The 14,601-nt window shown below is 38.5% G+C and overlaps 1 protein-coding gene across 2 annotated transcripts in view; it reads left to right on the forward strand.

Moving 5' to 3' along the window:
* The window catches only part of EVC (EvC ciliary complex subunit 1), a 56,816-nt gene that overhangs the window by 40,210 nt on the left and 2,005 nt on the right, over window positions 1-14,601 (forward strand). For both annotated transcript variants that reach the window (XM_065659590.1, XM_065659581.1), the window contains exons 13-20: window positions 1,767-1,876; window positions 3,180-3,390; window positions 6,057-6,263; window positions 7,056-7,200; window positions 10,643-10,751; window positions 12,688-12,814; window positions 13,080-13,173; window positions 14,349-14,454. In XM_065659590.1, the coding sequence (XP_065515662.1) occupies window positions 1,767-1,876; window positions 3,180-3,390; window positions 6,057-6,263; window positions 7,056-7,200; window positions 10,643-10,751; window positions 12,688-12,814; window positions 13,080-13,173; window positions 14,349-14,454 (1,109 nt within the window). The remainder of the gene's footprint in view (window positions 1-1,766; window positions 1,877-3,179; window positions 3,391-6,056; window positions 6,264-7,055; window positions 7,201-10,642; window positions 10,752-12,687; window positions 12,815-13,079; window positions 13,174-14,348; window positions 14,455-14,601) is intronic.

A 14,601-nucleotide genomic window follows, 5' to 3' on the forward strand; every position in this document is an offset into this window, starting at 1 on the left:
ACCCTCATGCTGTTTGACAGTCAGTGTGCAGACAGGCCCTTCAAGAGCAACTTCTCAGTGAATAACCAGGCCTCAAAAAATTATGGGAAACCACATTTGAGTCACAGCCAGTCTTACTGAAAATGAAGATACTTCTAAAAAGGAAAAGGTTGTTTTCATCCCTTCTTTTAACTACTGGAAGAGACATTAAAATACACAACGTGGCAGATCTACAAAGCATATGCAGTGAGGCATGAAACACTAGGAAGCTATATCCCCAGAGCTGCTAAAGGGAAATACTGATACAGTTAGTATTACTTCAAGCAAGTATTAGCCATCTGTTATTATGATACCTGGAGACCTGATAGACCTTAATTTGACACTTGAAGCATGCAGTCAGAGAAGGCACCGTGCTTGGCTGTGCTCTGTGATTTTAAGGGTCACCTACTGTCACATCAGTTGAGGTCTGGCTACACTGGTACATCTTGCGGCTCTTTCCAAGAGCAGCCTGATGGGCTCCCTGGCACTCCCTGGCACAGGTTTTGGGCTGTGCTTCTCATGCTCAGCAGCACTCTTCCCATCTGTCATCTGGTGTTGACTGCATACCCATTCTTCTCAGGCATCCTGCTGAGGAGCATGTGTACTGGTAAGGTTCTCTTCATAGAGAGGGGTCAATTAGATGGGTTGCTATGTCTACTACAGAGAAGGTGCTATCCAAGAAAGTATGTTTTTATTTTAAAGCCAAAGGTGGTGTGGTTTCTGATATTCTGCTCCCACAGGAGTTTATTCTGTGCTCATGGATAAAGACTCCCTCCTGCATAGTCACTGCTTCCCAAAGAAAAGACTATCAAATCCAGTAGGAAGGCCCAGTACCACTGCTAATTTTTAACACCAACAATTGTGCAATTACACATCGAATTCTTTGTTACACATAATGATTTAGTGAAACGTTGCTGTCTGCAATAGTATAAAATTTATTCCCTTGTGTTCTGAATGAGGCTAGAACATAAATTGAAGCTGTCAGGGAATTTGATTGTTATATTTAATTTAGGGGTTTGCATACATCTACAGGCAACCTGCATTTATCCAGCTGCCAGTGTAGCCTAAAATACACTCTTCATCTAACAGTAATAGAGTTTGTTCCTTAAGAACCATTTCATTTTATGGCTTATTATTCCTTAAATTCTATCAATACACTAAACAAAATCGTAAGTCCATATCTCCGAAAGTTTACAGTCTAATAGCAAATCCATCGAAATATGTAAATTCCTTGATCTAAATATCACCCTGAAGGAGCTGTAAACTTGCAATCCATAAACCTAATAACACAGTGTCCATCTCTGACTATTAGCACTGTGTACTATACCCAAAAGTGTGATAGCAGATGATACCTTTATTTTGCTCAGTGAAAATGAAAACTACATTCTCTACTAGGGGAAAAGTCCACTGCAGCCTGCTGATAAGGTTGAGCTGATGCAATATTTTTGCCATACTACTCTTTTTCTCTTGTTCCTCTGTTGCAACTGTAAAATCTGTAGGAGACACAGCTCAAGGTTAATCCAAACCAGTGCAAAGCCTCCCTTTCTTTTCAGTGAGCTGTGTTTAAGACTATGATCATTGAGAAAACAGTATTTCTCAGTAGAAATACTTTCATTCAGCATGACTTTGTTTCTTGAAAGAGGGGAGTGGTTGTTTTTAGCAAAACTACATGTAATAAACCCCTGTCACTTAATGTGACTAGGCTCGAACCAGTGTCTTACAGTTTTACTTTTTTCCCCTGCTTTTAGCTCTGGATGAAGGAATATGCTCTGTCCGCTGTGATGCAAAAGCATCTGTCTGAGAAACAAGAGAAGATTATTCAAGGTGTCACAAGCAGACTAGGATACCTCAGTGATGAGTAAGCATGGTTTTATCAGTAAGCAATGGGGTAAAACTCCACTACTGCATGCACAGATAAAAACTTCTGTACATTACATTGTAGGAAGCAGTTTTGAGGGATTATGAGCATCTTCAGGCAGAGAGGCAGTTACTGTAGTTTTTTTGTCTGAGTATGAAAAACAAATTAAAGAACAGATAACAGATACAACTTCTGGTAAGTAGAAAAAATAGTCTTCTGTGATTTGTAAAGTGAAGTGGTGTGCTTTCTCTGTATCTCCTCCTGGGTGAGTGATTTCTTGTCTTGAACCAGCCTCTCTTTGCACTCTGTATTTCACACTGGAGTTGGATATTCTTAAAGATAGAATGTTCAATCCAGCACCATTCAGCTCTACCTTTGCTTTCTGCTCCTACCATATCACTGACCTTCTCTTTGCATGATAACTCCTCTCTTGCTGTCTGTATTCAGCAAGGAAACTGTTAGTTTTGTCTCATCTTTGTACAGCCAAACATCTCTTTGGTAGAGGTATTTCTCAAGAAAACACAATTCTGTGTTATCTCGCTTGCTTTGATTAAAATCTTCATTTACCATGGTCTTCATGTTATCAAAGATCAAATCATTTGAAGACTTGTCTCTTTGGAATATTGGTATTACTGCCATTGCATTCCTTTATTTTGGATCTACTTTTCAGTTAAACCTTACATTTTCACATTCTTTGACTTCCGTGTTTCCCAACATGTATCTAAAGAGCTCACGATGCCTTATAACTTACACATACACGCAAGTTAGATCAGGTACAATGTCATCCCAAATGACGTTGACACAGAGATTTCGGTCACCTGGTCCAGGATCAGCCTCAAAATTTGCTCTCCTGTTAGAATTCACCACAGACTTACTTCAGCCATGTCTGCCCTGCCAGCTAATATTAGCCTCTTAGATGTCTCCTCAGAGTGTGCTGCTTGCTAATCCAAGATATGCTGACCTTCATTTTCTTGACGTAACTTTCCTGTAGTTCTGATTACATTCTCTTTTCATCTTATGTCAATTATCTTACTAAAAAAACTTTCATTATGTAATTATATATCATTATTTGTCTATTTTCTTTCTATTTTTAATTTAACTTCAGTGTGACAGAGCTAGAAGTCTATCACAGCAATACCCATTCTTTACACCTGATCAGCTTTCCAAGGCGTGCTTTGTAGGAGAAGACCTTATACAGGGTGAATAGTAATCCCTGTGATATTTAAGCAGTGGCTTTGCTCAACACAGGTGTGCCAAATCACAGGCAGCCTAGCTGATTGATTTTTAATGGTCCTTTTTACAGGTCTGTTAACTATATACTGCAAAAACACCGACTTCTGCTGTGTTCAGTACTCAGAAGGCTAACCCTCCGAAGAGTTGGAATGGCAGCCCTGGCCCGCATGAGACTGTCCAGAAAGAAGAGCTTGCTTCAGGAGCTAAGACAGCAACATATCCTTCAGAAGGGATCCTCCCCCTGCCAAGATGAGGACCAGTGGCAGTTACAGAAGGCACTGGTAGGCACAGTGCCTGGATGGTTTTTATTTGAGGTTCTTCTATGCTGTGATGCCTGGCATATATATTTTTATATATATATATAAATATTATATATATAAAAGAAAATATTCTCTATCAAACATGCACCAACTACTGGCATAGGAGGTCCCCGAGTGTGCCTGGTTTAATTTGGGCAGGCATTTTAAATTCCCTGATAGTTTCATCTACTGACTAGCTATGTGGTATGGGTTATCTTGGTAAGCTTACTTAGCTGTTTATTTTATATGAAAACATTATTGAAAGAAGGCATGCCAGTGTGTATAAAGGACTTCTACACAAGTTACTGCTTCAGGGTAAGATAAGCTCATACTTATTCTGCTAGGGATCATAATACACAATTGACAAGTTCTTCCTTGAGCATCAGAAGAAATTCTTCCCTCCACCAGACCTAGCAAATATTTCTATACTGTCATAATTTTTCATTCCTTTTTTTCTTTTCTTCTCTGTCCATGAGTTGCTCAGCATCCATTCCCTGACATCCTTCAAAATAATCTGGCTCCTGTAGGTCAAGCAGGTGGGAGAAAGTTTAAGGGATTTTGAGACTTCATAGATCTCAAAATCTCAGGTATTCCACAGGTTGCTTTCAAATCTGCTTGTGACTGTTTTTTAGGGTTAATCCATTAATTGTTATTAGTTATTTACTTACTGCATTGCAGATTTACTTAAAACAACACCAAATTTCAGATTTCAGCCTCAGAAGACCTTCCTACCAGGTGTCCGTGATAGCCCCTGTCCAGACCACTGCTGCTGTACGTAGGAGCTGAACTCACCTAGCACTTTGCAGCTTCGTGCTCCGTGCTCACTGTGTAATTAGCTGAGAGATAATATTTTGTGCTGACTAATTTTGATTTGTGTAATATAAACCCTAGTTCTCCACTTGGCAAAGGAATAAGGAAATTCTCTCCGCTGCCATTTTTGTATTTGGTACTTACATTGAAGTAGTTGGTGTTAAGTGTGAAAATCTCAAAACCTCATTAACCTTCCGTAGAAATATAATAGAAAATAACAAAATACAAATGCATATGACTGCATTCCTCTTGTTAAGTGCTTTCCACTACTCCCTCTCACTTAGCTCCCACAGGGATGTTAATTGATGCAATCACCGTGTTCCCTAACAAAAATGAAATGTCCCCAGGTATTACTGTTCCTTTGGCATCTCTCCATTACAGCCTCTTTCCAAGGCTGTCTAAAACCCATCTCACAAGGAAGTGCCAAAAAATACAACTGGAAGATCCTTGCTGCCAAAGAAGTAGGGCATAGGTGTGGAATTGTGAAAAGTTAGAGAGAAAAAGCCTGTTATGAACAACTTCCAAAACTAGAAGCAGTGTGTAAGGAGTTAAGGAAAAGGTTAATTTACAAACACTCAACAAGAATTTGGATAAACCATATTGTCTGAACTAAACTTAATTTTAGCTTTTGCCAATTTTAGTCTGGTAGACAGTGTCATGTCAATCTATTGATTTCATTTAAAATATAAAACAGCACTAAAGAATCCTAGCTTGGACATAATAACATGACATTGGGTCTTTCAAAGGAGAAATGGTTCAATGGCATTCCAACTGTCTTAAAAACAAACCCCAGCAAAAACATATATCTGAGCTATAAATAAAGACATGTCAGAGTAACCCAGCATTAGTAGGGACCTCATTATTTCCTCAAGTGGGCAGAGCAGGTTCTTTTTCTACTTGCATTTCTTATTTCCAAGAGGGAATCAGGTACTTAAATGGGAATATTAATATCACAGGGACATCAGCAATTCAATAGAAGGCAATCCATGGAAGATTAATATAGGTAAGGAAGACAGAACAGATCAAGTTGGGTAGTATATACTATTGTGTGCTAAAGAGGGTTCAGAAGAAAAATGGATTTAAAAAGAAGTGGAATAAATGGTGTCAGACATGGTCCAAAGATCTCAAGAGACTGTAACTCTAAAAAAGAGATGCCTTCTGGAATATCATAGGTTTTCAAAGTGGCATAAAATACATGAATAGGGAAGAATTTTTCACTTCTTTCTAATTTCTTGTCACTAATAAAAGAAGAAAGCACTGAGCAAAGCTATTAGATGGCAGGTTCAAAATTAAGTAATGCTTAGTTAAGCTGTAGAACTGATCACCACAGGATGCTGTAGATGCCAAGAGTGCATATGGTTTCCAGGTGCAATTAAACACATTCATGAGCTCTCCCAAGGGCTGTAGACCAACTTTTTTTCAGCTAGACCGCACAAACTGTAGAAGTATTCCAGATGCATAATTGTATACTTGCCTTATTCCTATGCACTTCATTGAGGCATCCTTACTGGACTCAGGGTATTTGACATGGATTGTTCATATTTTCAGTAGAAATAGGACCAAATTCAACAGTACAGTTTACAAAGATGGGAATACATCACTTGGAAATCACTAATGGGACAGGATGCAGCTGTAATTGTATGTATCAGTACAGGAGAGTTTCATTGCAAATACAAATGTCCTAAATTACTGTAGATAAACTTCTGCTGGAAATGAAATTATTCTAAGTATTAAAACAGTAGCATTCTGGATTGATGTAGGACTTTCTTTTAAAGTGAAAGTGACTAAACTTATCAACATATTTAAACAGCAGTGCTATCTTCTGGTCTGATTACCAGGAGTCCCACATTCTGGAAGAGGAGGAGAAGCTTGAGGAAGAAACACAGCAAACCCATTTAGAATTTCACCAGCAGCTAGTCACAGAAATCCAAGACGCTCTTCAATTTCTTCAGCAGCACATGGAGCAGGTGATTGGGCAGACACTGCTGCAGCATGCCCGACGAGAAGCTAGAAAAAAGAGTTCAGATGATGGACAGGACTTCAAGGTATGGAAATGTTCAAAAGCAGTTTTCCAAACAAAACAAGAGCTACTTTGCTAGAATGGAAGGCAGTTTCATTTACGCATTTCCCTATACCTAAAAGTATCAGTAGGAGGCCATTATAACCTGTGTTAAAGCTGAAGATAACTTTGTAAATTATTTACGAACACTTAAGTAGAAATACGTTTTTTTCTAGTGACTTGCTATAGCAGCCAAAACAGGTTTTATTAAGCCAAGCCCTGGAACATAAGAAAAATTGAGAGACTTCTTTATGACAGAGAATGACAAAAATGAGGAAGAAATGGAGATGTTTATCTACTGATGAAGGTTCTATGTTTAATCAATAGTATTTGTATATTAGCATCTTAATATTAATTCATAGATAAAAAATAAAAAAAAACTTGCTTCATAGGTTAATAAAATTGTTCCAAAGTAAATATTTGGACTTTCTGTATAATGGAAAGTTGTAGTACTTTCACATATATTGATTTACTTTGCTGGCAGTCAGGTTGACAGGTAAATTCACATATAAAGATTGAACAGATAGAGCATGTTCCCTTCCCAGATGGAGTTGAGGCACATTAGAAAGATTTTACTCTACTTTTTCATGCTGAAATGTTCAGTGGATCAATAGAAATAGCTGTTTTCCACCATCTCAGTCTGCCACATTTTCAAAGCACAAAATACACAATTTTATGTGCACATGCAAAATTAGATGGGGTCTTCAGTTTTAGACATACGAGAACACTTCAGTTTTGGACTTAGAAAATTAATTGTTACTTGTACTGTGTAATACAGGAGAGACTGGTGGAAGCTGCTGTAGAAAGTGTGTATGGGACCAGCAATAATATTGATAGACTGGTGCAAAACTACTATCAGGAATTAGGAAAAATCACAGAAGGCTATGAAGAGAAAAAGCTTCAGCAATTGAAATCCTTACAAGGTATGTATGATATTGAGAACTATAAGATAATTCTGTTTTTTTAAACAGATAAATTAATGTTCTTACCATTGTGGAAAGAACAGAAATCTGTTATTTAAGCAACAAAGCAAAATGAATGTGAAGGTCCATTTCCATCTTTGAAAGAGATGCGGTAGAATTGGTTTTAGTAATAATTACTTGAAATACAGTTACAGATTCGGGACCCTGTTACTCAGAGTTTGATACAGACACACACACACAGAACAATGATGAAGCGTTGGAGGTTACAGTTTAACTACAAACTCTGGCTCAGCAAGCTAAGGTCAGAGATACCACTGTCATCACAACCACCAGCAGTTGATTTTCTGGTGGTCTAAACCTCAACACAGGGCAGAAGAATTTAGAAAACACACTTGTACGAGTGTCAGGTTGTACAGCTAACATCAACCATAAACACTGTTCAACTTTCATGTTAATATATGCAAGTAAAATTAATCAATCTAGTATTCACAGGGGAAAGATAGAGGGTATATGACAGGCACCTATGATCCATTCCCTAGAAGGGAGGAGATCTGGTTTGCAATCCCTGCTTCCATGTTAGAAACCATAAACATAATTGGCAGACAGTCTGCTTCCTCTGAGGCAATCACCCTCAGCTTTGCGGAGCAAATTCTTCTATTTATTCCTTTTTTTGGCTCACTGAAATGTTGTTGTCTCTCAAGCTGAGGAATTGTCTTAGAGGAGACACAAAAAGCCAAGCACGTCCATCCTGGAACACTCTGTGAGATACTTCATTGTTTCTTAGCTGTCAGTCGTGACTCTCTCACAGGTTGTGAAACTGCTGAAGAGATTCATCAGCTGCTGGAACTGACATACGTACAGGCAGTTTCTCTTGGAATTATTTCTAGTTGCTCAGTTCCTTTAGAAGAGGAGAACAAAAGCAAGCTGTGATTATTGATTTCTTTTGTAAACACTTTCCCTTCCCCAGGATAAAGGCCGTTGGTGTTAAATGAAGTTAGCAAGTTAGCAAAACAGCAATAGCTTCAGAAGCTGAGTATCTTGAGACACATGGAATCTTGGGTTGGGTTTTTTTCTAAAACTAGGGTAGCAATTTTAAATAGAAAAGATTCTTTAACCACAAAAAAGTTTTTAAAGAGGAACAGGTGTACCCACTCAAGGATGAGATCCAGAGATGAGATAGCAGGAAGGATTTGTGAGTCCCAGTGGTATCTAGGTATGCTCACTGGTTGTAAGATAGAACCAGTCTGTGCTTTACTGCACTGTTGTGGATCTTGAAGACTTTAATATTGGAAGCCAAAGTTCTAAGGTAAAGCAAAATCTGCAGGGAAGTTTGACAATCTGTATTTTAGCATTGGGAGCTAGCAAGGCAGTCATTTGCTTGAGTTCTCACAAAGTTCCTCTAAAGAACTGTTAGGCCCTGACTCCACTGTCTAAAATCCCCTTGATGTGAATTCCTTTAAGCAGGAATTAAAACTGAAACTTTGACCAGGGTGCTTCTCTGATCTGAGCTGAGGTGGATGTCATTACACACCACTGTTCTGCTCCATCATTCTTTTTTAAGATTGCTGTCAATGGGTCTCCCAGTTAGGTGGTGAGAATACCAGTCACTAGAACCACAGTCAGCTTTCTGATGATTGCTCATTTAGATTATTTTTTCTCCTATAGTTTGTGTGCATATATTATTATTTCAGTATATTGGTGTTCCATGAACTACAAGGAAGAAAATAGCATGTGTAAGAAGAACACATTCTCTTTTCAACTGAAGAAAAAGAAAATTCTGCTGTTGCAATGTAAGCCTACAGGCTTACAGGATGAAAGTACTTATGTTAGTAATAAAAGCCAGAGTGTTTTAGATTTGGGTGGCCAGAGAGAAAACCAGCTGAAATTCATAGATGAAACAAACTGCACAGTGAAAAAATACTGCAAACCCACATGTACATACTGTAGCATGGCTGAGATTTTCAATATCAACAGATAACTACTTCGGCTTTGTTGGTGCTTTTTACATTAGGAGTGAGCACTACTATCTAATAAGGGACTTTGATGCTTTAGTACAACTAAGTCCTTCTTTAAGTCCAAATTTGTGATGTAGAGCTCCACTCCTTTCCTCATTTCAGCTCTGTATTGGCACCAGAAGCACTTAAATTTCTCTCTGTGATTCTTAACGGCCTGGAGCTCTGCTCCAGGGCAGAGCCAGGACACTAAGTCCTGCCAACCAGTTAAATACTTTCCATCCAAGCTCAACCAGGAGGTGTAACATCCATGTTTCTTCCTCTTTAGAAGGGGCTGATCTGTTAGGTGATCTCCAAGTAGGACTACCACACTGAGAGTGTGATCCTCCTCACAAAATACTCTCGTAACTTCTCTCTTTAAACACAAGATGGAAAGAACAGTGTTGGCAATAGAGCCACTGTACTGTATCAATGACATAGTAGATGTGATAGCCTGAGATTGGAATGGCCACACAGGAAATTTCTAATGTACTTCATTTAGCGATAGCTAAATTCCCATTTAATGGGAAGGAACATAATGCCAGGCTTCTCTCTGCCAGTGACTGCTTAATGTCAGGCTAGAAGATTTTGCTTCTTTGGGCATCCTTTGACCTAGTAAATCTGAATTTATGGTCTTTCTGGCACAGTCACAGGAAAAAAGGTGGAGGACACCTCCCCTCCTCCAGCCAGCCCAACCAGCCCAGAGCATGTTCGCTAACTGCTCCCTTGTGGTGCCTTTGGTAGGAAAGGTGCCTGGTCAGCCTCTCTGAGTGTTAAGAAAAGGCTGGGTACTCCTTAAATGAATGTTGTGTACCCCAATCTGTTATGTATCTATCTACACCCCTCTTTCTGTGTAATATTTGAAAGCAGTGGTGCGAGGAAACTAGTCCTATCTGACAGACGTGCTCCAAGCCTTGCTGCCAGGCAGAACTTCAGGACCAAGACTCCGGAACCTGGTCAGCAGATAAGCACCAAGTTACTTGCAGAGTATGAGCATATGACAAAGTACCCCGAATGCTTTACCGTCAAGTGAGGGGCCATCTAGTGAAGTTAGGCATTCCCAGGACTAAGTGACCTCCAAGTGGAGGTTTTCTTTATATGGCATTTTTTCATCTAGGTATTACAGTTCTTGCTTAAGTCCTTCTTCAAGGACTTTTCATAAAATTTCTGCTTTGAATTCCCAGTTAATAAGTTAACCTATTAGGAGAAGTAGATAAGAATAGGAATTCAGTGACATCTCAGCTAAATGATGCACAAACTCTTTGTGCAATAGATCACAGTGGCAGAGCAAGAGGGAGTAAAATGTACTCAATATCCCTAAGGAGCAGTAACTTTGAAAGACTACCTAGAACAGGGATTAGTTTGCTCTAATGCAAAATGTAAATTGTAAGGTTGCTACAACTCAGAGTTTGTAATTTTGAGCAGAAGATTTTACAAAAACATTATTTCAGTAGAAAGAAGTGAAAGGAACAGACTGAAGAGGAAACAAGAAAGTGAACTGGCATTGAAAGAAAAACAGACAAAAGGCCTCTTGAGTGTATCATCCGCAGTTCATCAAAGGTAAGAGCAGGCAGCAGCACTGCTGACTATTTAAATGTGAGTGTTTGCAGATCTACATATATGTCTAGCTGAGTAAAAGTCTTGGGTTTGCATTTTATATTTGTCTTTGATGGAAAACAAATATCTGTTGCCAAATTACGTCTGCCGTTTGATCTTGAGAATTACTTTCTTATTAAATAAACTTTTTGATGCTCATTAATTACAGACTGAAGAACTATACATAGACAGTTTGAAAAGAGAGAATGAAAACCAGTGCCAAAACACATGCCAAATTTTAAAAGAAATGTAACATAAATGGAAGATGGGAACCAATGCTGTCTAATTCATTGCGATCCATCCTTTCTGCTTTGAACATCAAAAGTGTTTGTTAGTTTGCTGTTGAATAAACATACAACATAATGAAGAGAAAATGTTTGAAGCATAAATAATACTTCAAATGGCAAGTAAGATTTCAGTAAATGCCTTGGACAATCAAGATTACTTGCACTAAATTTAGAGAAGAATCCCTCAAATGTTAATTAAATAAAAATCACATTTAATTCATTACTGATTTTATGAAATGTAGAATCCAGACAAAAAGCAGTGCCATCCCAAAGGCGTAAGTTGTCATAAAGAGCTGCATGACATGGCATGCACATGATATATTTCTGTAATAATTTTATTTATTTACTCTTGGTTTCTTATCCAGAACAACACACCAACTGCAGTTTTGACATTATAAAGAGGTTAATTCTTTTTTTAGATATTCTATTACTTCTAAATTGAAATAAATCATTGCCCATTTTCTGTTTTTCATCCTTATTTGAATTGTTATAGAGATGGATTCATGTAATAAAGGGCTTTATAAAAGACCTCTTAGTTATCCATTATAAAATTTATCATTTATTCTGCCATAGAAATTAACTTTCAGCTGTTTTCTCAGGTTTTTTCTGCCATAATCTATTCTAGTGTCTTAAAATACAATCAAATTTGCCTTTATGCAAGCAGAAGTATGGTATTGAAGAATGTAACTATTCAGTATCTAAGCTGGCCTCATAACCATAAGTAATAGTAAACCCATCTTCCTGTTGTCAGTATAATTTCTTTTACAGTCAAATCCCAGTCCTGTGTAAATTAATGACAAAATTTCCATTAATTTGTCTAACTTCTGTTAAACTCAACATTGTTTTATTTCCTTTTGCTCTTGGTGCAGGGTTATGAGTGTGAGTTCCAAAAGCAAATTTTGCAAGCTAACCTTCTCTGAGCATTGGCCAGTACAATAGCAACTGCAGTATGTGTACATGTCAGAAACAATTTGTTTTATCTCCTTCCCTGAGGAATGTGATGGGTGATTGACAGCATTGCTTCAAGGTAGATCATGCAAGAGAACAGAAGAAATACAGATTCAGCGAAGTTGCAGCCATTCAGGTTCTACTGTTATTAATCTTTAAGCAGCAAAATAAACAAGCATAGAATATAGTTGTTAATGTTCTCAATTGCCAAATTTTGAATTACCACGTTTCTGGCTCATTCTCAATCTGGTGCTGAAAAGCCCCAGATGAAATGCCTGATTCTTAATCCCTTATCCTCACACCTGATCTTCTAACAGCTTGTCTCTTTGGCAAGCAGACAGTAAAGCTGGCTTTAGAAACATACAGTGGTATTGAAAGCAGACTTTAAAGCCATTAGAGGTGAACTTCAGCTCCCAAAGTCCAGGAATGGACAACCCAAATTCCTGCTGCAGTTCCTACTTCCGAAAGGAGCTTCTATCTTATGGAGAGACAGGTCATTAAAATAAGTGAATCTGTCTAAAAATCTAGCACAGAACTTTTTGTCCAGGCAGAAGCTGGATGGACTGAAGAGCCTTTCTCTCTACAAAATCTTCTAAATACACTTTGCCAGGACTATATTCCTCGTTTGAAGTGAATATCAGAACTTTTAAATTTCTCTTGACCAGGATGGTGCTACAGCAAAAGAAGGTTTTGGCTCAGTTTGAACTGCAGCAGCAAATTCGTCTGGAGTCTCTGAAACAGAAGCTGCTGGGATTGCATCACCTAGAAACTGAGTTGGAGAATCAGCTAAAGGTAAATCAGGGTAAAATGATTTATGGATCTGAAGCAGTCCATGGCAAAACATTAGAGGGGTTGTAAGGGTCTCTTTGCTGTCCTAGTTGAAATCAGAGCTGAGATTCACCACTGTTTTAGGAAATGCTTCCCTGATGGTAGCCATATTGTTTCCTGTGTTTCTGCAATGACATGTGCCTTTTTTTGACATGCCACATGTAGAATAACATAACCCAGAATCAAGCTGTGTTGTGTTAACTGACTTCTGGTTTATCCTTGTGTGCAGGAAGCAGAGCAGGACTTTGTGAGGGAGCTGGCTGTGCTGGCCCGAGTTCCAGTGGCTGTGAAGAAGAAGCCTTCCAAAAGGAGCAAGCCAGTAGGTTGGTACAATCCTGAATTGTTTAAAAAAGCCCCACATCATTCCACATATTAGTGTGTAATTTGCAATAAAACACAATGGAGTTTCATGAAAGATCTTTTGTCAGTGCCATTTCCCTAATCCAAGTGTAGAAAAGTAAGCCAACCCTCCAGGGTCACCCAGCTTGCTAGGAGCACAGCCACAAATAAGCATCACCATTCCTCACTCCTGTTACCAGTCAATCACTTTGTGTCCACTGAGATAAGGTTTTACCTTACTCAAACCAAAATTACTTTTTATGATGTCTGTATAATGTTCTTTAGAAACAACTCCGTTCACCTCAACAACTGTTTTTGGTGGATGGGAGAGCTTAATCACGCAGTTTTCCACCAGAGGGATGACTCACCAGAGTCATCCTTCTGGTAGAATGGAAGAATCGCCTTTCCACACACATGCTCAAAAGTAAAATCTTATTGAATCAGGAAACTTGAAGTATTTATATGAGTTTACTGCAGTTTTAACAACTTAGACTAGTTCATTATTCAAGAGATACTTAGGGACAAATTGTCAGCATAGCAGTTGTGTTTCCTGGTCCACATTTGGGGTGGAGCACACAAATTCCCATCCTCTGAGCCATGCAGTCCTTCTGTCATTATCAGACTAAAACATTTGGCATTACATTTGAAAGATGCTTAAAGATGAGATGGGTGCTGGAAAGGGAAAAGCAGCTCTCTCCCCAGTCGGTTGTTCCTCAGGTATGCAAAGCTGTTTGCCCTGGTAGGCACCGTGTCCCAGGGACACAGGGAGACTTAGCTCAGGGTCCTAAAAACAGTGACTTTTTAACGTCAGGTTGTTCTGATTCACATAAAATAATGAGTTGGCTTTTTCTCTTCTTTGCTGGTAGTAAAAAGCCATTTGCAACTACTTACTAAGAAAATACACGATAGGGCTTTCAACTGCTGCACCTCACGGAAATGCAGTGTTCAACAAGTATGAAAGGTCAAGGTCTGACCTGTGAGAACTAACCAATGGTAAAAATCCAATATGCTAGACTAATGTAAAGTGGAATGATAACATATCTGTATGAAGTGTTAGCATATATTTTTTTTGCTTTAGGTTAATCAAAACCAAACAAGCGCTACTATATAAATTCTTTTTTGTTTGTTTGTTTAAATCCATGTACATTTGGCAATTCAGGGGAAAAAACAAAAAGAAAGACCTTACAGTCACCACAATCAGCAGAAAAAGATGATTCTCATGAAAATAGCCAAGAGCCCTCTGGACTCACTTCTGGCTTATGCAGGTACAGTAGAGGCTAAAAATACGGTATGTGAAAAAAAACTCAGCAGTACAAAATCTGCTTCATAAGCAGGTAGGTATGTCAGTCAAACCCAAAAGATAATGCCTGCACTAGCTGAGTTACTTCTCCCATATGCTTGACCTTTTTTAC

Source organism: Lathamus discolor, chromosome 1, assembly GCF_037157495.1.
Source record: "Lathamus discolor isolate bLatDis1 chromosome 1, bLatDis1.hap1, whole genome shotgun sequence".
Classification (NCBI taxonomy): Eukaryota; Metazoa; Chordata; class Aves; order Psittaciformes; family Psittacidae; genus Lathamus; species Lathamus discolor.